The following is a 22,442-nucleotide window of genomic DNA, read 5'->3' on the forward strand; positions in this document are numbered from 1 at the left end:
TTGCACGGAAATTCAAGTTATATCTCCACCGTAGGAACGGAAGTCGTTTGTAAATTGATGATTCTATTGGACCACCGTGGTCACATGACTTGTAGTACCCCCTCGTTCACCACGTAGTGTTTATGGAGGAAAATGTTATCCAGCGTGAGTAAAGTCGAGTGTGAGTAATCACGTGACCAATGAGCAATTCCGGAACATTCTGTTCATTTATAGGATACAAAGCAACTCAATTGTCCTATTAAGGCCAATCATGCGTTGGTAACATTCTTGAAACTCCGTCATTGGGTTATTTGCTTGCCTGCGGACATGGTAGTGCCATTAAAAGAGGTAACATTCTTTGGTGCTTTTCTATTGGACCGCCGTGGTCACATGACTTGCAGTACCCAACAATTTCTCAGTCATAGTTTCTTTTATTCGGCTGGAAAGCAGCCCAATTATCCTCGTTTTCACTTAAAACGTGTTCAGTTGTGGGTTGCCGTGTGAATAGTTGTTGCTGTTGCTGTTGCTGTCGTCCCCCCCCCCCCATTTAATTTTTCACCGTCACCGTCACCGTAGCTCGTAGCGTCCGGAATCAAGTGGTCTCCGTTGTCAATTTCAGGGTTATCGCTTCTCGGCCTTTTGGCTAAGATCAAGTGTAGTATCTGTTCTTATCAGTTTAATATCTGATACGTCCCCTATCCGGGGACCATATATTAAATTGATTTTTGGAACTGGGAGATGGAATAGGGGCTTGCTCCGTCCACTCCACGCATCGATCTGGTATTGCAGTACCTCCAGGAACGGTGCACCCCCTTACAATGGTAAAGAACAAAAACCTCAAATAGACGATAACACGTGCTATAATCCTAAAATATTCTTAGGAGGCTCAATGCAGAACTAAGTCGTTCCTAGTTGCATGGGCTTGACGAACGTCAGTTAAATATTTTTCTCTTCCTTATGACTTTGTGTCAAGGCTGAAATTTGGCATGATCATATGGCCGGTTTTAGCAGACTTCGGTGGTCGACATCACAATGAGATGTTCAAGGCGTTTTTTGTGTGTTTGTTGAAGTGTGACTAGGGCCATAGGTTGTGTTTTTCGTTGTTGTTGTTTGGATTATATTCCCTTAGAATTAGGTGAATTGATAGTATTCTCAAACATTTGTTGCCAAGAAAAATATAATGCACGAAGTCCAGAAGGAAAGTTTTTTTTTTTAAGCAAAAACAAATCACGTAGCAACAAGAGAAAAATAGAATAAGGCTTTTGCTTGAAATTATTCAAAGGAGGTTATATTTCTCATAAAAATGTTTTTCCCCCAGATATAATATTTTATAACCATAATTCCCATGCGCTAAATGCTTTTCTCGAGAAAACATAAAATGCATGACCTTCTCCAAGGAACATTTTAAGGGAATAGTTCCTAATTATCGCAATTATTATTTTTTTTAATTGTTAAGTTTTTGTGAAATTCATTCCAGAAAACATTCCAGAAGGTTTTTAAAGAGCTGCAGAGCGGCGCCATGACATGCATCAGAGGCTTGGAGGATTGTCAAAGTTACCGTAACCAGATAAATGGATCACTTTTTATTTATCGGGCAGATGAATGTGATGTCATTTTTGTCCCCTGCATCAGTCCGATAATTATCAGACCGATAGTTATCCTGCATCCCTAAAAACAATCACTTCCTGAGTAAGGTTCAGTTGCGTTTAACATTTAATTACAATATGTTTTGATTAGGTACAATTTTTAACTTGCATTATTCAGGTATAATTTTTGATATTTTTCTATTCATGCTGATGTCCAAACTGTGCATAGACAAACATCCAAGCGATGTGAAACACTTTCTCAAGCTATTGAATGGAGATGTGTCATTGGGACAACGGATGCAAATTAGCCATTGGCTATAATCTGGCATATTTACAGGAAACTGTTTGATTAATATGCACTGTCCCTGTATACTTTCAAAAAATAAAAACAAATACAAATACAAATACAATTCCCGTAATGTAAAATGGAGGTGGGGAATCAACACTTAGTCCCACTACACTACTCGATTTTAAAGTTGATCACTTTGGCGGTACTTGGAGAACCAAGTGGTATTTGCGGTAAGAAGTTTAAGACCCATTTCACTACATTGTGTGCATGGGGTGCATGGACATCACCAAAGAAATATGCCACCGCGTCAACAAGTTACACAGCAATCTAGTATGCGTTGCAGAAGATAATGCCGTTGGGCAAAGCCATTAAGTCAATTATCCATAATATGTCCCCTTTTAGACCACTAACCATCCATTTTTTTGCTCCTTTTGTTCAGGGTGCCGGGGGTCAGTACCAGCTGACACCCTGGATTGGTTTCCAAACATTCACAGCAGATATCGAGATAAGACAACAATTCACACTCACACAATCAATGAGGGCAAAACAATCAATATTATTTCATTAAGGTCAATTGAGTGAACCACAACACTGACAAATGACTATTTAAAATGAGCTCTTGCATTGAACAATAATGATGTTGATGGAATGTGGATGTGTTTTTACCAAAGCGCATTTGAGCGAAAGTTCAGTGCTAAATCGCCACTTGATGAGCTTCATTATGACATTGTAATAAATGTACTATAGCTATTCAGCATGGTAGAGTAATCAGTAGCCTGATTCTAGGTTTCGAATCTAGTTTTGGCCTTCCTGAGTTGAGTTTGCATGTTTCTGTGCCTGCAGATTTTTCTCCCAGGTATTCCAGCTACATTCCAAAAACATGCCGTTAAGTTCAATGAAGAGTCTGAATTGTCCCCAGGTGTGAATGTGAGGCTAAACGGTTGTGTGTCTGCACGTGTCCAGCGGTTGGCTGGCGACTAGTCCAAAGACCTCTCGCTCAAAATCATTTAGGACAGACTCTAGTTCTCTCTGACCAGAATTAGACCAAGCTCTAAAAGTGAAAACTCATGTATGGAAAATTAATGTGGTTAACTTGGCAAGTGTTGTCGTAAATCAAATTAATTAAAAGTATAGTACAGTGGTTCCTTGGAATTTAAATGGTTCAGCGGTCAAAGAGCCTTTTCAAAGTATTCCAAGAACAAAAATCCGGAGTCCAAACTAAACCTCCCATTTTTTTGTTAGTAAATTGGTAATGACATAATTAAAAAAAACTTAATTCAACCACATTTTACATCCTCTAAGATTTAATATTGACAACTACAAGATATTATTATAATATTACTCTCTTAGAGGGAAAACTGAACATAAACCCTGAGAAATGCAGCCTCCTGCAACTGTTTGTTTTTCAACCCTGACGGTTGGCTGTAATCGCAGAGGCCTGCCTCCCAATCAACTCTGCGCAGTTTCATCAAAAGCTCTTTCTGTGGCATGAGACCAAACGGCCATGACTTCACTCCCCATGACCCTGGTAATGGTTCACTGCATGACATTTCATTTTACATTTTTAGCTACTATCCTCTGGAGACTGGAGCAAGGCATTTGGTTTGGGGGGAGAGGATTTAAAATTTTCCGAGATGACAAAACACACACATGAAAGAAAACAACATTAAAGCGTTTGATTTGAAGGGTTTCACTGTGTCTTCTTGGCATGAAGAAACACAACATGACACTGAGATTTATTGGCCCTCTTGTGAAGATAAATGTGAAGCCAAAATATGACATCGCTCAGTATCATGCAGTGTGGTCTGATCTAACAATTGTCCATCTGATCAGTGTGATCGATGTACCCGCTCAACACTGAGCAACTAATTCCAGTCAGGGGGAATTCTTACATTTTGAACCTACCCGGAATTTTCTGTACAAGCAAAGTAGAAGACAATACAGATGTCAACACTATGAGACTGAGAACACGATGTGGTGAGTAAACATGATTTATGATTTTATTTAACCTTTTTTATGATATAACCTCATCAGACTTATCAAATAACAGTAACTGCAGGATTGGTCATCATAAATAGTTCAAGAAGTTGTACACTACAGAACAAAAGGAGAGATATGTGTGTGGCATGAAAACAAGCAAAGAAAGTTATAGAGAGCAAGAGCAGGCAGGGAATTAAAAAAAAAAGTGATTACAGCCTCACAAAGGTCTGGATTTGGACTTTTGTGGGTTTGGCTGAAGCTGAAGGGGATTCCTTTTGAGAAAGCGCAAGCACAAAAGCTCATTGCAAATATTTCTCCAGAGACACTTCATCATACATTTAGCACACAAGCTTAGCATATGCGCTATTTGTAACTATGAGGAGCGACTATCAGATTTGGCTCAAGTCCACTTACAAACTTAACCGCGCTGTCACAAATCATCTAAGTGACCGCACGATATACGAAGAGATTGGAGCCCGTCTTGGAAAACGTACAGCAGCTAATTGGAAAAGAGTTTCCATGTTTGAAAACAGATGTGCAGAAAAAAGGTACATTATTGACAGATAAGGAATACATTTTTGAAATAAATCACGATATGCATGTGCTAAACTATTTGTTTTGTATGCTTCAGAACGTGCTTTGTTGGTTTGTCAGTATGTGACGAATCAGGACACTTGTTTATACTTCTAACATATTGTACACTTAATCACCTGACTAATTTTGTAAACAAAACTATGGAGTGAGATGGTTTTGACCATGATCTACCCATGCTCCAATGTTCCTCCATCTCAAGGCTTAGCTGTATATCTAAATAACATATGTTACTTGAACACATTTTAATCATGTGCAACCGATTTACAGTCCATGTCCAAACTAATCAAAAGGTTTTTTTTCCAATGTGGGAAATTTCAGGAAAACATTTATGATGCAACACAGACCAGAGAGAATAAGCTGAGAAAATAAACCAGGGACCCCTGAATCATAAATTAAAGGGGAAGTCGAGTCAATGATTTTCTTGACCAGAATATCTTCTATCCAGCCCCACCAGCCCAAACACGAAATTCAAATCAATACTATTTTTAAGGAATATGAATTAAGCAGCAAAATTCACCCGTTTGTTTCCATTTCAGGGGGTGGCCATTTTGCCATTTGCTTTCCACTGAAAATGACATCACAGTGCCTAAAGGTCGTATCTCGCTGAACGGCGAAGGTTTGTGTGTGCGCACGCCGCGAATTATGTTTTTTCATCAGGGTCCGTTCAAGTTTGCAAAGATGTTCGCCAGCAATTTTAATGGACTCAAACAGATTTTCTTGTCGCCAAGAGATTTTGAGCATGTTCAAAATTTGATGGTGACAAGAAAAAACAGTTAGTGACCATTAAAACAATTAATTTTTTTTTTTTGCAACTGTTTACAACTGTTTGCAACATTGAACCACCACTAACAATAAAATGGTGCACACACTTGCAAAACACTCAGTGACATACGGGCTCAGCACTGGGGTTGAAGGTGGTGAGGCAATAACATAAGAGTCTGTCCTTGATTAGTCCGTCCATTAAAAAAAAAATGAAGTAAAAATTCTCATCCTCTGTTCCCACTCCGAAGACGGGTTTTCCGTCTCAATATTTTGCAGAATATTTTCTCAAGCTTTCACTTTCAGTAGGCTAGATTACTACGATAGTTTTTTTTTTTTTTACACGGATTAACAAAATAATAAATCAGGCAGTTGAACTTGATCCAAAATGCTCCTGGATCATATCCCACCATTCCTCAAATCACTACTCTGACTTTCTGTAACAAAAGGATAGATTTTAAAATTGGAATGACGGTCCAAAAATCTCTGAATAGTTTTGGACCAAAATACAGGTGTTCTGTTTTACGGCACTTTTCTATTAAGCATCCAAATCCCCAAACTGTCAGTTCATTTAAATCAGGGATGAAAACATTGTTTACTCCAGCAATCTCATTAACTACTCCTTTAATTAATCTCTTCACTACTCTAATTGTATTTTATTAGCTTGACTTATTCAAACATTGTAATAATGTTTGTCTTTTAAATGTTTTCTGATAAGAACACATTATTTCATTCTCCCGGATTAATTCTTCTTTGTCTTTTAAATGTTTTCTGTTTACGATTTTCCCCTTGACTTTCAATTTTTTTAACTGACCTTGTATGTATCGTGCAAAACAAAAAAAACTTGCCTTCCTTCAAAACTAAATTACGTACTGTGATTTTTGGGCGACCTCTACTATCTTAGTGCTTATCTTTATGTGGTTTCATCGTTTTAAGCAGCACCCTGAAGTCAACCATCAATACAATGTGGCCCACATAAAAAAAAAAAAGTTTAAAAGTTTGACACCCCTACCGAGAGATGCAGCATCAAAATAACCTGAAAGTGAAGTATAAATGAAAATCCAAAAAGTCGCAAGAGTCTGTTCTGCCACTCGGGTTTAAAGGTCATAGCGCAATCTGACAGGAAGCTGTGATTGACGAGGACTCAAGTAGTTGCAATACTTAACTAGCTAACAGACTAATGAATTTTTTACGAAGGTGATGTGACTGCTGCTGTCCTGCTGTGGCTGCTGTAATCAGCACGCCGCTGCTTTCGCTCATTTGCGTGCGTGTGCGTGCGTGTGTGTGTGCGTGTGCAAAGCTCATCTGAATTCACAGTGAGAGGCCAATTGGCCGCCTCAACACCCCACTGTTTGAGCTCGGGGTTTGCGGAGTGGTCTGCTGGGAGAGGTGGAGGAAGGGTGGCAGGGGGAACAAGGAGATGAGATTTAGGGGTGATGGGCAATGGTGTCAGATACCACAGCTGTTTTAAGAAAAGATCCCATCTTCCACTAATTGTTGTCAATGAGGGTGGGATCTTTTTTTTTCTTAACAAGTCATTTAGCATACCTTCACCAGTGCTTCCAGATGTGTTAGTTAGAGCATGAGAACTGCGAGAACAATTTTCAATTTGCAGGAGAGGGCTGACGGGCTTCTCTGCAAAAGTGTGAAAAATTTAAACGGATCATGTGGTGTGCTCACTCGTGGCCCCCGCTGCAGTTGATTGATGGTCTACCTAGTTGACGGCTGCCAGCTTCGAGCTACAGAAATGGATTAATTCAATTAGCATAACAGAGTCGCACCTTTGTTTCCAATGTGATATTGTGCTCGGCAGTCCATCTCCATAAGCCTGTTAAAGAGCGGAGCGTCCCGGCCTTTTGTCAACGGTCCACCTTTCATTGTGTGTTGGATTTACTGCCCCCATCCAGCGGGGTTCACAGGTCAGGCACTCGTTTTCTACATCAGCAAACAAAGAAAAAAAATCCCCAAACGTACAGCAGTTTTAATGCCTGAGTGTGATAAACATGAACGCTACTTGAGGAATCCTGAACTTTCTTTAAACACACAGCATCCTAAAAAGAGTCGATTCTCCTCCTGTGCAACATCTGCCTTGCTTCACGGCGAGGGGTGTGACCACAGAGGAAGGGTTAAAGACACCAGCAGGAAGACGGGTGCAGGGCTGGGCCTCAACAAGGGAAGGAGGGAGGGAGTTCAGGGAGGGGAGTATAAAAGTGGCAGAACACAAGTGGCGCTTTATCCATCCTGCTCCGGGTAAGAGGAAACTTTAAGCCACTGCTGAAGCAGCTTTACCTCCACTTTTCCCTCCAATTTTCACCACCGCCGTCGGAAGCGTGCACATGGCAGCATCATTTCCTCAGAGAGCAGGCCCACCCGCCAGCATGCTGGTCTTGGCGTTTCTCCTCGCCGGTTCAGTCATGATTGGTGAGTCGTGCATTTCAATGTTACAAATTAGAGGAAAGTTAGTTAAGTTTAGTTAAGCTGCAGCGAAAGCAGAGGACCGAGGGGGCAGGGCGGGCGTGGAGAGGAGTTTGAATGGTCTTCCAGTTTAAATCCATGATTTAACCGTACAATCTGTCTTTTTCATGGAATTCAAACAAACTTTCTCAATCTTGATGTTAGATGATTTGCAGTTTGTTTCAATTAAAAAAAAAAAAAGGTTGGTTTTTGGGTGGGGGCTTTTGACCCTCAAGATATGGTGCTCCAATGCAAACAAAGGGATCAGCTGAATGATCGCTGTGGCATCTAAACGAAGGATTTCAATTTTATGATTATTTGAGGCTTTTTCACTTAAAGCTTTAAACTCATTTGGCATTTTTCTTGTGATTTTGCTGACTGGTTCCTTTTTAGCTGAATGAAACATGAAGCCATGTATGTGCAGGAGGCTTTAGTGAGACGTTCAAGTTGATTGATGGAGTTGAACTATCTGGAAAATTGGATACAGTTCTCATGCTCAAGTTCAACTGAAGAACTTATATAAAAGTTGTTCCGAGTAGATGCAACGGCAGCTTAATTTATTTTCCTCTGCAACATCTTCGAGTGACCTCATGCTCATTTTCGTCACCGGTTTTTGCACAATGAATTCTGTCCTTTCAACAGTTTTTCCAAAGCTGCTTCCATTCCATCCAATTTCACAGAGTGAGAGATGACAACCAGTATTATTTAAACGTTCACAAAGCCACCACCAAATAAGGAAATAAACACTTTTTAAATCTCTCTGGAATCAAACCCCTTGCCAAGGGGGTTGCTTCAACAGAAAGAAGGAGCTCCAGCCAGGCGGTTGGATTATACTCCGACTCTCGCATTAATCATAACATGAAGAGCTGGAGGGTCGCTCGCAAATAAAAATGTGACAAAGCCAAGTTTAAATCAGTGCGAGTCTTACATAGCAAATAGGAGCTAAGAGCAAACTAAACCTGTGTGCTGTGGCCTTAAATGAATCACACATTGGATGACTTAATTCAAAACGGGTGTCTTCCACGGCTCATGAGCTCATCCACATCGGGAAGATTTGAAAATTGCTGCATAGATTCTGAAACAGAAACAAAATGATTTCTTTTGATAAACATGAGCAGCGCACACGCAAAGCAATCTGCTAATCCTCATGGGAATATCCTAAAAGATGAATGGGCAAGGCATCAAATATCATACGCGTGGAAAATCCTCAAGTGTTGCTTTACATTTCAACCAAACATCTGCTTCCTGAGCTGCGCTCAAATAACCAACCGAATTGTCTTGTCAACTTGGGCAAATGGCGCCGGGCTGCATCTTACATAAGCAAGGACGGATGGTCTTAGTCAATGGGTGAGATTTATGAGCCTTACAGAATGTAATGGTGACCGGGACAAATGGAGAGGGAGCGCTTTGGTAGCAGAATGGACAGGCCCTCATGGGGAAACTCCTGCAGTGAAAACATTCAACAGGCTTCTTGTGGAAAAAAAAATGGAACAGAAGTAGAGGATATTTCTTGTGTTTGGATAGATGGCTTAACATACTTCACCACAACACAGTATAAGGTCTGTGTGCACTGTGAAATGGTTTTAGGGCGGCTCTTCAGTCCGGCAGCCAACCCAGCCCAAAGTTTCTGCCGAGGTACGACTATGTAATTATGTTAATCATTGTTTGTATAAGCGCTATAGTAGTAGGAAAGGCAGTCAAATGTCAATGCCAACATTGAGATTCCAGTGAAGTACAAAGTACATCGAGTAACCTGTTCCCAAATGGGATGGGGTTTCAAACACCCTCCAGGTATGAGACCTGAACATCTTAAGGAAAAATTGTTTCGCTTTAAAGTTACATATTCACCAAGCAATATTCTTCAGGTGTGCACTGTTCAAATTTTTTTTTTTTTAGACTTTTCACATTCTCAAAATATCTGAACTGCCCCATCCCACTTCTCAACACTCTTTCGTTTGCATGCTGGACATATTAGTAGGCGTAACAAGACATTGTTGATAGATCAGTTCATTTTCCATTCCGTGTTACTTTGGAAATGTAACTTGTGGACTGGGAAGACAAGCGGTAAATTGAAAAACAATATGGTCCATTTTTTTTTTTCAGAGTAAGGAATTTAGACTATGTTTATATGCTATCTCAGTGGTGGCTGTGCATTTATGTGCGCTTAAATCATTGGCGAGTTATGCGCTGGCGTGCGGATATTATGTGCGAGTTATGTTGTTGATGCAGCTCTTGCTTTATGTCCACACAGTCTTTTTATAGGTTGATCCCCAAATCAACTTTTTTTTTTGTTGATATCCATAATAACAAGTGTCTTCGACTGCTGTTTACATGCCCTGGACATTATTTAGACATTTAAGTGCATGTTTATTGAAATCCTGAGTGTAGTGTGTAGCTATCGTCAGGTTTAACTCTGCACTGCATGCGAATTTGGCTTTTTTCCTCTGATTAAACGAGCAGGGAATCCTGACGTCGTCACTTTCCCTCCGTGGGGTAGACGTCATAATATACATCATAAAATCATATAACATCAAAATACTTTGTGCTACTCCTTCTGGTGTGTGTCTTAACCACCTGGACCACCATAAGGAAATGGTCTCAGCTCCTCAGTAAGCCAAATAAACAGTCAATCTTTTCATAGGATAAATGGTGCATGCCTGTGCGTATTGTTATATTATCTGTCTACATGTGTTGCTTCAAAGTTTGTGTTCAAATATCCATCAACGGAGGTTTGTATTGCTTGCTTGCATTAAGTTTAGCAGACTTTCCTGAGGCAAAGCTTCATGAATGTCTTAAATTTACATGTAAATCGATTTGTTTTGTATTTAGTTTGACGGTAAGATTCAATTAGGAGTGGCATTACACAGCTTTTTTGAAGAATTGTTCTGACAAGCTGCTCTTTGTTACAAAGTGAGTTGAATTCAGGGGCTCGAAAAATTTCGCCCCTAAATGGGATACTGGCTCAAGGTATGGTATGGCACAATTCAATCGTTAGATACACTGCCCATTAGTCAACAAAATCATCACCTCCATGTAACAACAGGAACGGAATGACCACTAAAGACAGAAAAAAACAGTTTCCAGCTATTGGTGCACTAATCAGAAGAACCTTTACAGCTCCAGAATGTACCACGGGAGCTGAACTATAATGTACACTTGGTGAAAGGTGGCTTTAATCAAACACCTTTATGCTTTAGGTAAAAATTGGCAGGAGAGACAAGTAGAAGATGGCAATGTTAACTGCTTAAAATGTGAATGAAGGTTTTAAAATTGGTCAAACACACTAAGTGCACTCGCGTTAGGCGTCTTAATGTCTTGATATAGCCGACACCAACCCTGGATGCATGCACTTGTAGTTACTTTTCACAAATTGTAGCACGTCTCAAATTCTGCGTGCAATCAATACAAAGACTCACTCTGGAAGCGGGCTGATCCCTCATATTTCTACCTACACACAATGAAATCCAAAAGGCCTTTTCACAACGATGCAGAGGCAAATGAGAGCGTATGGACTGCAGAGGGGGAGGGTGGGGTGCGCCGAGAACAAGCCAATTGAAAGCAGATGTCACGTTTCCTGATTGTGGCCCTCAAAAGCATGCGCCGCACTTTTGATAAGCAGCCCTCGGGGTCGGGTCGGCTGCAGCTGGGCAGCACCGGGTGAAATACGTGCCGCTTCCACCGACCTGATTGAAACCATGAAAGCCCGTTGTTTTTCTGCCAAGGGGAGAGGACGGGACGGCCATCAATCGCTCTGACAGGAATGAAGAGGAGGAAGGGGGTGGAGGTGGCGGGGGGGGAGGGCTATTCGGCATAGTCAAGATACTGGGGGTCAGCAGCCTGTTGTTTCAAAGAGGGTAGAGTTGCAGAGCGCGTTTAACCCAAAGGGACGGGGCTCTGGTGTCACATTGCGCGGCATGTTCTTAACGCTACAACTTAGGTTGATTTGGAGGATATGAAATTACAAAGCAGGATGTGCCCATTTACTCCTTTATTTAACAGACAGTTACTTTGGAAAATATATCGCAGATGCACTGATTAATCTGTTTAGTGCTAGTGTGAAGTGAAGAGTGAGAGTGAGAGAGAGAGAGTGAAAGAGCGACGCCACTTAAAAAGATGTATAGCAACCCAACTCACACAGCTTGCCATGCTGAAATAATGGGAGACAACATGGCGTCACCAAATGTTTGGCTGATTAAAAAACGCCACTACAGCGCAAATTGATGTTTTTGTGAAGACAGAAGCTTTGATGTATACAAGGACGATGTTGTCCTTTTTGTTAAAAATAATCTAATTTGAAAGGTCAAAGTTTTGACCATTGGTGACCCACAGTCAAGCACAAAGTGGCAATTTTAAGCAACTATTTTAGCCCATCCGTCACGTCCTTTAGCACCGACTAAATCAAGATTGAGCATGCATTCGCACGTATGGCATGAAGAAAACATCTGCTAGGAACAGAGGGCTCATTATTGAAATGGTCACAGTGGGTCACAACAGCTTCAGTGTTGACAATAAGCTTTAAAATCGGCATGCAATTACATTTTGGTCATAGCTGGCAAATCTAAATGGTACAATTCATTGACAAAATAAAGAGATTGTGCCATCTGTGTCACATGGGTGCACATTGTCGATTAGCAGAAGCTTCAGGATGTTCTTGGTGCAATGAAGAATGCAGATGCCAAATTATTTGGCACAGGGTGACACAACGGGGAATAAGCCGTGTCTAAATTGCAGGGCGAGTTCTCTGTGACCGTGGGAAAAATCTTGCCTGCTTTTTATTTGTCTTGAGCAGTGAAATAAAGAACACATGTAGTGAGAGGAGATGGTTATGGTCTGGGTCTTGACACCTCGCTCTCCCAAATGTGGGAGGTGTGTACGGCTCACCTCAGAGGATGCCTGGGATTAGCCGTGCGTGACTGGGAGAGGGCCAACAGTTGGTGAGAGGCGTGGAGCCGGCAGGCTTCTAGTCCTCCAACATTCCTCCATCCCCAGTCCCAAGAGATGGGGGGGGGTCTTTGGGGTGGGATATATACAGACCATGGAAGTGCCTTTTCTGGTGGGAACATTGAAAATGGAGGAATGAAGTCAGAGCAGTGGGTCAGGCCTAATTAAGATCATGGTGTTACTGGAGTTTTGCCGTGTTTGTGCAACGGGACACACACGATGATCACAAAATGTTCAGCGTAGGTCGTAGGATATGGGGGGGGGGCGGCAGGTGGTGGCACAGTAGAACGTAAAAGAGTACGTTTGAAGTGGAGTACAGTGGAAAGTCCAAGGCAGATTAAAATCCATTCTTGGTCGCTTGTCAAACTATGTGTCCGGATATCTGAAAAATGTTTCCCATAGGGACTCATGGGAATAATGTAAACATCAAAGCTTATAACTATACAGATGTTTATCATACTAAAAAAAAATGTTAGCTGCTGTTAATGGTAAAACCCGAAAAAAGGAACAGACCAGTTTTGTGTTACAAGAAGAAGTTACAGAATATGCTGTAACGTGTAAATACAAAAAAAATGTAGGAAAAAAAAATACCTAAAACTAAATCACAGTGAGTTGATACTGCTCTCCAGTGAGGCACTCTGATGTCTTGCATTTATTTATTTTTTTCCAGGGATGGCTCAGGTGGTGGGTTTGACCCTCAGCCTTTGTGACCATGTTAAAGTGTCTTTGAGCAACAAACATATTCAACTCCCAGTTGACAGTGAATGGAGAGACAGTTTCAAAGCGCTTAGAGAATTTCATGGGCAGAAAACGCATTTACCACTGATTTATTTCAACAAAATGTTGGTAAAACTCAATTCATGGGCATTTAGAGGTTCCAATGTATTTTACACCCTTGAAAAAAAGTAGGACACTCCATACAAATGGCAGACATTACACTCACTCACATTAATATAATTTTCAGGAAACACATATTCATTATTTTTCAATACATTCGTTAATAAACAACCAACCAAACCACAATTGTTTTACGGACTTCAATTACATTTCGGGCAACATGGTACAAAGTTTTTATTAGCGGACGCACCCGCAAAAAAGGGTGTGGTCATGTTTCGCAAGACCGCCAAGTCAAAGTATGATTAAAACATGAATCATAGTTGCGGTGGTGCCTAAATGTGTATGAGACAGCAAGGTCCTGTTGGGTTCAAAGGTCACTTGCAATCATTAGTCAAATTGTCACTCTTATATTTTGCAACACCGCTAAAGGAGGTTCACCCCTGCCAGTGCCACAGAGGCCTGCGACAGCTCCACCACAGAGAGGGAGCTGTCACAGAACTGAACAACACATCTTAGTTTCTCAGCACTCTGCCACTTGAACGAGTCTCGTTGGTGTAACAAAACCTCCAATTTATGCACTAGCCATTTGGAACGTCATCCTTTTTCTGCTAAATTAAACAAGCAGACCACCCAAAGACAAAAGAAAGATGGCAGCTGTAGACGACAGAATACAGACCAGGGTTGCAAAAGAAAGACACACAAGGTCGGGGACTTTTATGTAGCCAACAAATATTATGCGCATCTTCCACATTTGCAGTTGACCATATCTATCTCTCTCTCTCTCTCTCTCTCTATATATATATATATATATATATATATATATATATATATGGGTATATATGTGTGTGTGTGTGTGTGTGCGTGTATACAGCCTTATTTGCTTGACACATGGCATATGGAAAAACCTTCAAAAGGGTCCAGTGTATGGTATGGTAAAACCGTATTTCCCTGTACACATACATATGTACAATATAATGAGCAGCTGTCATAGACAGTTGCTAACACATAGCATGCCAGTGGGCCTCTTTGCATCTTACAGGCCTCTGCACCTGCTCACATATATGCAGCGTTGACTTTGGTGTCATCTGCTTGTCACAATGATTTAGCAAAGGAAGCAAGCAAGCAGACATGTGGCAATGGCACATCAACAAATAATATATTGTATAAAATACAACATACAGTGACTAGGATTGGGGAATGAATCAAAATGTAATCAAAAAATTTTAATTGTCCCGATCTTAAAAACAACCATGCATCATCCAAACCAATTATCATAATCGAAGAAAAACGTGAAGGTACCCTGAGGGCACCATGTTGCTTGTGCAAAAAAAGTTTTTATATTTAAATATAAGACCTCTTTTTTGTTTTTAAAAAACACGCCAGTGCTAATTCTAAAGTAAATGTGAAATCCCATTGACGTGCTCACAGGAAAACAGTATTAACCTCTGAGAGTGATATTCTAATTATTATTGCATACATTATGAATATTGACACACAAACTCTGTATAGGAAAACACACCCACAGGAAAATAGCAATACTCAAAGACGCATTCTTCTCAATAGATGAAAAACAAGTTATATTTATCCACTAGGATCTTAAAATGACGTAGACTCAGAGCCTCCTTGTTCTTTTAAGGAATATTTAACATTGAGTTTTTAGGTAAATAGATAGAGAGATAGACAGATAGGCAGAGTTATAATCCGGAGAGACAAAGAAAGGATGGAATAAGGAAGTGACCATTTTTTAAGGAAGCGAGTTCAAAGCAGTAATGGAAAAATGATGGAATTTAGTACTGCACAAACTGGCATTTAAGGATGAGCCAAGAGTTCAAAGGTCAGATGTGACTTCACCAGGGGCCTTGTGTACAAAGACTTGCGAGGCTTTCATACTAAAACATGGCGTATGGCCAAATCCAGAAAAAGGCGAAGGCACAAAAAAAATCCAAATGAATGTCTTTGTACGCCGAAAAGCAAGCAAATTTCAATCAATGCAGAAATGTTGGCGCGCCGGACTCCTCCTCCCTTTTATAAATACGCAAATTAGTATAAACAGAAAAGAGAAACTTCACAAAGTGTGAGCTGGTGAAACAAAATTGAGGTCCGGAAATCTTTGTCAATGTCCACTTGAATCCCCATCTTCTAACAGAGACAGCAGCCCAGACTTTCAGCTCAGCGGTAAGCACTCAGCCGCTTCCAAACCTGAGACGTGGTGGCCATGTGAATTTGATTCCCAAGTTGGTGGGACGGCGCAATATTAAAAACGCACCCACCACCAACTCGTCAACAAAACAAAGTTTGAGGGGGTATCAAAACTGACCGTTGGTCCCGGGAATCTATTGTTCTTTTCACACCACTTGCACCCGCCACTGCCCAGCATCATCTCTACAACACTCCAATGCCGCGAAAGAACAAAAAAACATGCCTATGCCAGCATTTCAGTTGCCATGGAACACCAAAACATTCCCATGGTCATTTCACTGTAAATACATCGGAACGTGACCATGGAAAAGTGCGTACGTCACGTTTTTGAAGCTGCAAACTCCAATCCAAGTGGCGTAAATGATTTTCCATCCGCAAAATGTTTATATTTTAATAACAATAGAATGAATGAAGAATATGAGGAGTTCATGTAAGCTTTCTAAAGACATCATTGACAAAACCTTGCACATCACAGCAACCTTGGAATGCAAACGTTTAAAAGGCTTTTCTGATGTCATTTCATTGTTTATGAATTAGTAATACCTATGCAATCCCGTTTTTATCCCGACAGATGTAGAATATATCACCGGGAATTAAGACAAAAATTACCATCAACACAATTGCAATGTCTGAAGCCAAGTTTGTGACATCTTAAAACAAAGTCAACATCTAAATGAAAGCTGCATGTGAACCAAGCCACAAACAATATGACAATTTGCAGAGTGCAGGAAGCGGCAAAAGTAGCATAGCGAAAGAGCGAGAGAGAGAGTGTGTAATGAGATCTGCAGAGTTGATGCATTATGGGAATGTTTGGAAAGTGAGGTAATGATGGTGGTGTTTTGGCAGCGCGGCGCAAATCTGGGCAGCAGGAATGCCGTGCTTTGGTTTGATTGTTGGACCCTCCTCGCTTGCAATTTGACCTGTCACGCCAACAAAAGGCCTCCAATGCACCAGCAGCTCGGTGTCAGCACAGGGTGGGGTCCCAAAAAGATAAAACGAATACAAATAACGCGGTGGAAAATCACATGCTAGAAATAACACATTAAAACTCAATTTTAGAGTCTTAAATTATGAGGGAAGGACCGGAAAATGACACAATGACCATCTCATAACTCAAAACAGTTGGGAAAGTATTCAGTGGCGGTTTAACCTTGGCTAAACACTCCAGCAAGGCATCATCAAACTATGTAATACGTTCTATTACGTCATCATCTATCTGGGAATCATAACAGAGAAGCCTGATTAATTATGAGCGCATGTTACTACGTCAAGTCAAAAGTCTTGAATCAAGAGGTTAATGCAAATATTGTAGCACAAGTGCATAACTGTTTAGACTATTTCTAATCTAAGTTCGGTTTGACATGGGAAAAAAATAAACCTACACCGAAGATAGCACGCCAAGACTAAGCGGAGCTCTGGCGTGATTGACAGAACGCCTCACTGTATCTGGTGTGAAACGCTCACTTCTGGCATGCATTGCGTCGCTACAATAATAAATATTTTTCGCACTTTGGCACCAGTCCATTGCGTCGCCTCTGGCATGTTCAGATTTTCCTGGGAAGCGCTCAGTATCTTTCCCAGTGGGAGGTGAGCACATTTGGTTCGTAGGCCCATGTCTCGTAGTGAGGAAAGGTTTATTTGCTGAGAGCTCCAGTGTAGACTTTTTTACTATAGGGCCGCTCATTGATTTAAGATCTTTCGGTGGGACCAGATACTATTGTGGCTCGACAGTAAGTGCTCTATTGTATGGTGCATGCCATGCGGCCACAGCACAGCCGAGGAATGTAAAGCATGGAGTGTATAATCACCCCACCCCCACAGCCCCCCTTCTCGATTGCCAAGTTAGCTTACATTAAAATTGACAATTCTGTTGTTGTGACTCACCACAACAACTCAATTCTTGGGGAAAGTCCCAGTGTAACTATCTGAATGCACTACTGTTCACCTTGTATCACAAGAGTCTTCAAAACTGATCGGCATCATTTTACCATTTCTTTACAGCGGGGGTCGGAGCACAAGATGACGGCGTCGTCACGGAGGCAGCGTCTACCATCGCTGCAGAAGAAAATGTGAGAGGAGACATGATTCCGAAGATAACTGAAGCGCCTGGTAAGATAGAATTCCGCCCTGGGAATTTGTCTCTCTGGACTAACTCGTGTGACTTCATGTCACACTGTGGGCAAAAATAAGCATCAGAAAACACAAAGGAGTTCATATGTATCGCCACTAAAACACGATGAAGTAGCTACCACCAAAAGTAAGAAAATTAGGTCAAGCTACTTGCCATCATATATGACCGTAAAACATGCCTTCACCATTTCCATTTATTTCCCTCTTCAGAGTCAAACAATCAACTATTTGAGGTGATGGAATCCCAAGACAACGAAGTGCAGACAACACAGGCACCACCTACAAAACAGACGGAACCAGAGAGCGAGGGAGAGGACACGCCCGCAGCAGCTGAGAACGCGGCTGACGGAGGACAGGTCACCGTAGACGTGTACGCAGACGAACCCCAAATCCTGGAACAAGCGACCGTTGCACCAGCACCACCGAGAGGTGACGGCCCGGACAACATTGCCGAGGTGAGACGTCTCCACGGGACACGTCCCTGGGTTTCACTGGTTGGTGGGAAGCCTTTTCTTGTGCGCTCACCTTTGGCTTGCACCCTGTAGGGCGACGTGGTGTGCGTGGGCAAAGAGGCTGTCCAGGATAAAAACGCTGTCAATCTGAAACTCATCCAGTCTTCCACATGTGTAAGTAAATTATATCGGTTATCACGCGTATGCAATTGATTAAGAATGCACATTGTTGTATTATGTTTGTCAAATCATAAACGATGAATCCGTATCAGTTGAACAAGGAGATTTGATTTTGGTCACCTTGCAGAAAAACACAAAAGTGAAGATCCAAAGCGTTCGGGAAGAGTTGTGCGGCGAAGACTGCAAGTTACTGATCTACCAGGAGGACAACACGGATCAAATCCTTGTAGCTGGACAGTATGTTGAAGGTAGGTCAGACGTAGGAGGAATGATGATAATATACGCTTGTGTACTTTGGATGGCCCTCAATCTGATCAGCAGCATGAATGAGGCGGGATTATAACTCAAGGCGTGCCTCTCCTATTTCGCAGACGACGTGAAAGGCATGGTCAACAAGTTCAACAATGACAACATCAAAGACAAGGTAGGGAAACAGACGGAAAAACGTTCAAAGGACCCACAATTGTTGCTCATTTTGTATGTTTGTGTTTGGCTGAGCAGGCTGGTGTGAAGGAGGCTGTCCCGCACTGGAGGAAAAACTCTAAACTGGTGCTGGTTTCCCTCTTGCTTACTGGCCTGCTGCTGGCTGCTCTGCTCGTCGCCGGTTATTACTTTAAAACCCACCGCAAGAATTCCAAAGGAGTCCGGCTGGTGAGTGGATAAAGGACACAGATATTTTTAAACAATTAGGGAGACATGAAAACAGGAAAGCGAGAACAGACCTTGTGGGATTCCATTTTAGTTGGAAATACCAAGAACCACCAGGCACTGGACTTGTTGCCTTGCCCTGGTCACTCCGACTATATTGGCTTGACAATGATTTTAAGTGCATCTATATGCAAGACACAATAGCAATCAATCAAATTACATTTTTTTTATCTTTAAGAATTCTGACGGTCATGCAGAATTTGGTCAATCACTGATTTGTAAATACAACATTAATTTCACTCTTTAGGCAGCAAACCACAGGAGCCCTAAATCCGACCTAATCACCTTTGTCTAAAAAGGCTGCGGCGTAAGTATATATAATGCGGCAAAAGTCGAGTTCTAGTCAATTAATCGTTGACGTCATAGATATTCCTTCAGCACATAACAACGGTACCCGAAGTTTTTTGTTTTTTTTTCATTACAACCACTTTGACCATAAAGACGGACTTTTCAGGCCCCCCAAGACTGTCTTGGGCAGCCAAAAGAGTTGGCACGTAAATTGTGATTTGTAATCTTATGAAGAATGGTAAATGAACAGCAACACATTTTGAAAGTGGACCATCAATGTTCCAGGCAAAAAAAAAATACCCAATGCAAAAAATTAATTTGTGTTTGAATAGCTCATGAACCACATTTGAGATTTTTTTGTTGTCAGTATATCACTGTCAAGGACACACTTGACTCACTTAACTCAAACCACCACCATTTTTTCCTTTTTAATCTCAACTCTTTCCACAAGGTTACACATGGTTTCAGTTCATTTTCATCCCTAGCTCATGACATCATCTTTTATAAAGAGTTACGGCATGGGGGTACGCCCATGTGACCGTTTAGATGGAACTGCCTTTGTTCAAGGTGTCAGTTACTCAACGCTGTGAAACTCCGTCCCGAGTATCAGATATCATCCGGAGATCTTCTTAAAGCCTGAACCACTCCCCAAAAGTGAACGCCATCAGAAATCGTTAGTGTGACGATCGCATGCTCGATGACCTCCCGGCAGACACGTCCATCTAAGTTCACACAGCTGAAACCCATAAAGTTCATTAATTGAGAATGCTTTTATTTACTTTGTGGCTACGCCTGCATGTGGAAATCCATTCTCACTTCACATGTTCTTGCCTGATTGCGCATCCTATTTGAACAGCGGAATTAACCGTGTCTGGGTTGCATGTGTTAGCTTGACGCTAACGCTCTAAAAAAACTTTTTTAAAAAAGATCTGTTTGCCGTTTCTTTTCTCCAGGCTGAGTCTTACCAGGTGGATGAAGAGAACCAGGCCAACACGCTGGTGTCGGTTGCCCCGCTGCCCCAGGAGCCCGTCGACAAGCCCGCCGCCGCCAATGGAGAATCTCCACCGGAAAATGGGACCAATCCTGCCCCGACCACCAATGGGCACTCTACCGCCGGCCAGACCCCCGTGGCTGACACAGAGATGTGAATCTCGACACTCCCCACTCTCTCCCTGACCTTCAACATTCAACCACTGGTTCCTTTTCCCCACATTCCCTCTGTTTGCCATCTTGAAGGTTTTCCACACTTGGGAGAGACAAATTGAGCAAAACCAACTCTCTTCCTTCCCGCCCCCAACTCCAACACCCAGAACAATGACAATGTCACTGAGGTTCATAATGACATTAATGACAATACCTGTAATGTGAAAAATTTGGAATGCCGAGTTTGCCGAGAGGAGCCTGCATATGACGCATTTGGGACTAAAACTGATCAGCAGGGGACACCCTGCCTTTTAAGTCTCGCAGAGTCAGTTGAGTAATGTCAAATGTTTTGTTGATCCTTAACATGAATTGTTTCTTTTTAGTTTTTTTTTTTTTTTTGTCAAGCAAAGGTCCAATGAAGCCACATAGACTAGTTTTATATTCTTGTAAAAAGGTTTGAGGCTTACTGCTTATTGCTTTTTATGGGGTGGGGAAATGTTTGTTGTGGTACATTCTCTGTTAACATTTTCATCGCTCCCCCACCTGCTTATAAACTCATAAAAAGCATTAAGTGTACCACTTGCAGTGGAGCAGATTATAAATGGGATCCAATAATTTACCAAACAGGGATTTAACTAAATTTGAGTTTAACAGACATTGTTATTGTTTCGTTACAAAACAAGAATGTTGTTTGCATTCTCTATGAAAACCAAAGCTCCGTACCAACCTGCATGATGCATTTGGATCTAATCTCGTTGCACTCTTGAGTACAATGACAATAAAGGGATTTCTAATTCTAATTCTAATGAAGTTACCATGCCATTATTTGCAAAAATCTTACATTGGCAAAAGTATTTTTGACCTTTTGTGTTTGCATGTTGACATTTTTAATGACATGAGTGTGATACCTTTTTTGTTTTATATTCAGAATAAAGTGAAAAAGCACAAAATACACAGTTAGCTTTCTACAAAGTCAATTCTGTGAATTCTGATCAAATCGTGTTCACTGTATGCTTTGGTTTTCACTCGTTCTCTCTCAAATCCAAGTACAACACATTTTAGCATGTCTTTTGTTCCATCTCAAGACATCTCAATTATATTGCCACTGTCACATCACAATCTTGTATATTGACTTTTTTTCTTGAACCAGCAAAGAGGTAATGTACATAAGCATTTTACACCCATGTTCCAGTCAGCAAAGGTCCAGTTGTTGAATATCTGTAAAATATTATCCAAACCAATTATTCCATGGTGTGGGGTGTGTTAAGATTTGTTTTACCTCAGTCTGCTCCAAAACCCGGCAAGGTTGAGAATCTTAAATGTAGCCATGGACTTTTTGACTGCGATGTGATGGGTGGGGTCCAAATTCAGGCTGCGACCTTCCTGTATGGAGTTTGTTCTTACGTTTTGGAGGACGGCCTCCCCTGCGCTTTCATGACTTTTGTCCAGGTACTCCCACATTCCAAAATTATGCATGTTAATTTGAGTAAAGACTATAAATTGTCCTTTGGTGTGAATGTGAGAGTCAATGGTTGTTTTTTTTAAAATGTGCCCTGCAATTGTGTGGCGACCAGTCCAGGGTGTCAGGATGTCAGCTGGAAAAGGCTCCAGCACAGCCGTGTCCCAAGTGAGGATGTGTCTTATACAAGATAGATGGATATGTGTGAGTCAACTCTGCTTAACACGGCTTGCTGGAACACTTTATTCACCTGGCCAATCACAAATCCACCACCGGGTTTGCTTTAGGAAGCTTCCCAACCGCAGCTCAGCAATACAAAAAAAAAAAAAGAAAATGTATAAAAAATTAAACAACAACCCCAACAACAAAACAGATAATTCATTTATTGTTATAGAATGGTAATGTTATTGTATATAATATCATTTTTATCCAGTGACTTAAACACAAGCATGAAGAACTGATGC

At 41.3% G+C, this 22,442-nt stretch overlaps 1 protein-coding gene and 1 non-coding gene across 3 annotated transcripts; both read left to right on the plus strand.

Moving 5' to 3' along the window:
- Positions 1-602: 602 nt before the first annotated feature.
- On the plus strand, positions 603-793 carry LOC148327689 (U2 spliceosomal RNA). Its single transcript, XR_015846030.1, has one exon. It is a non-coding gene; the product is annotated as a U2 spliceosomal RNA (small nuclear RNA).
- A 2,871-nt stretch (positions 794-3,664) lies between these two features.
- LOC148327690 (uncharacterized) lies at positions 3,665-21,638 on the plus strand. Of its 2 annotated transcripts, none has more exons than XM_088308487.1 (8): positions 3,665-3,831; positions 17,620-17,727; positions 17,959-18,203; positions 18,294-18,374; positions 18,508-18,628; positions 18,752-18,804; positions 18,882-19,031; positions 20,330-21,638. In XM_088308487.1, exons 1-8 carry the CDS (start codon positions 3,696-3,698, stop codon positions 20,522-20,524), a joined length of 1,089 nt encoding a protein of 362 aa, XP_088164613.1. In that variant the 5' UTR covers positions 3,665-3,695; the 3' UTR covers positions 20,525-21,638. The 2 variants fall into 2 exon arrangements, with proteins under 2 accessions (XP_088164613.1, XP_088164614.1); XM_088308488.1 differs by lacking the exon at positions 3,665-3,831 and adding an exon at positions 7,415-7,608.
- The last annotated feature ends 804 nt before the right edge of the window (positions 21,639-22,442 follow it).

This window comes from Idiotropiscis lumnitzeri, chromosome 11, assembly GCF_059441095.1.
Source record: "Idiotropiscis lumnitzeri isolate Australia: NSW breed Sydney's pygmy pipehorse chromosome 11, RoL_Ilum_1.0, whole genome shotgun sequence".
In the NCBI taxonomy this organism is placed as follows: domain Eukaryota; kingdom Metazoa; phylum Chordata; class Actinopteri; order Syngnathiformes; family Syngnathidae; genus Idiotropiscis; species Idiotropiscis lumnitzeri.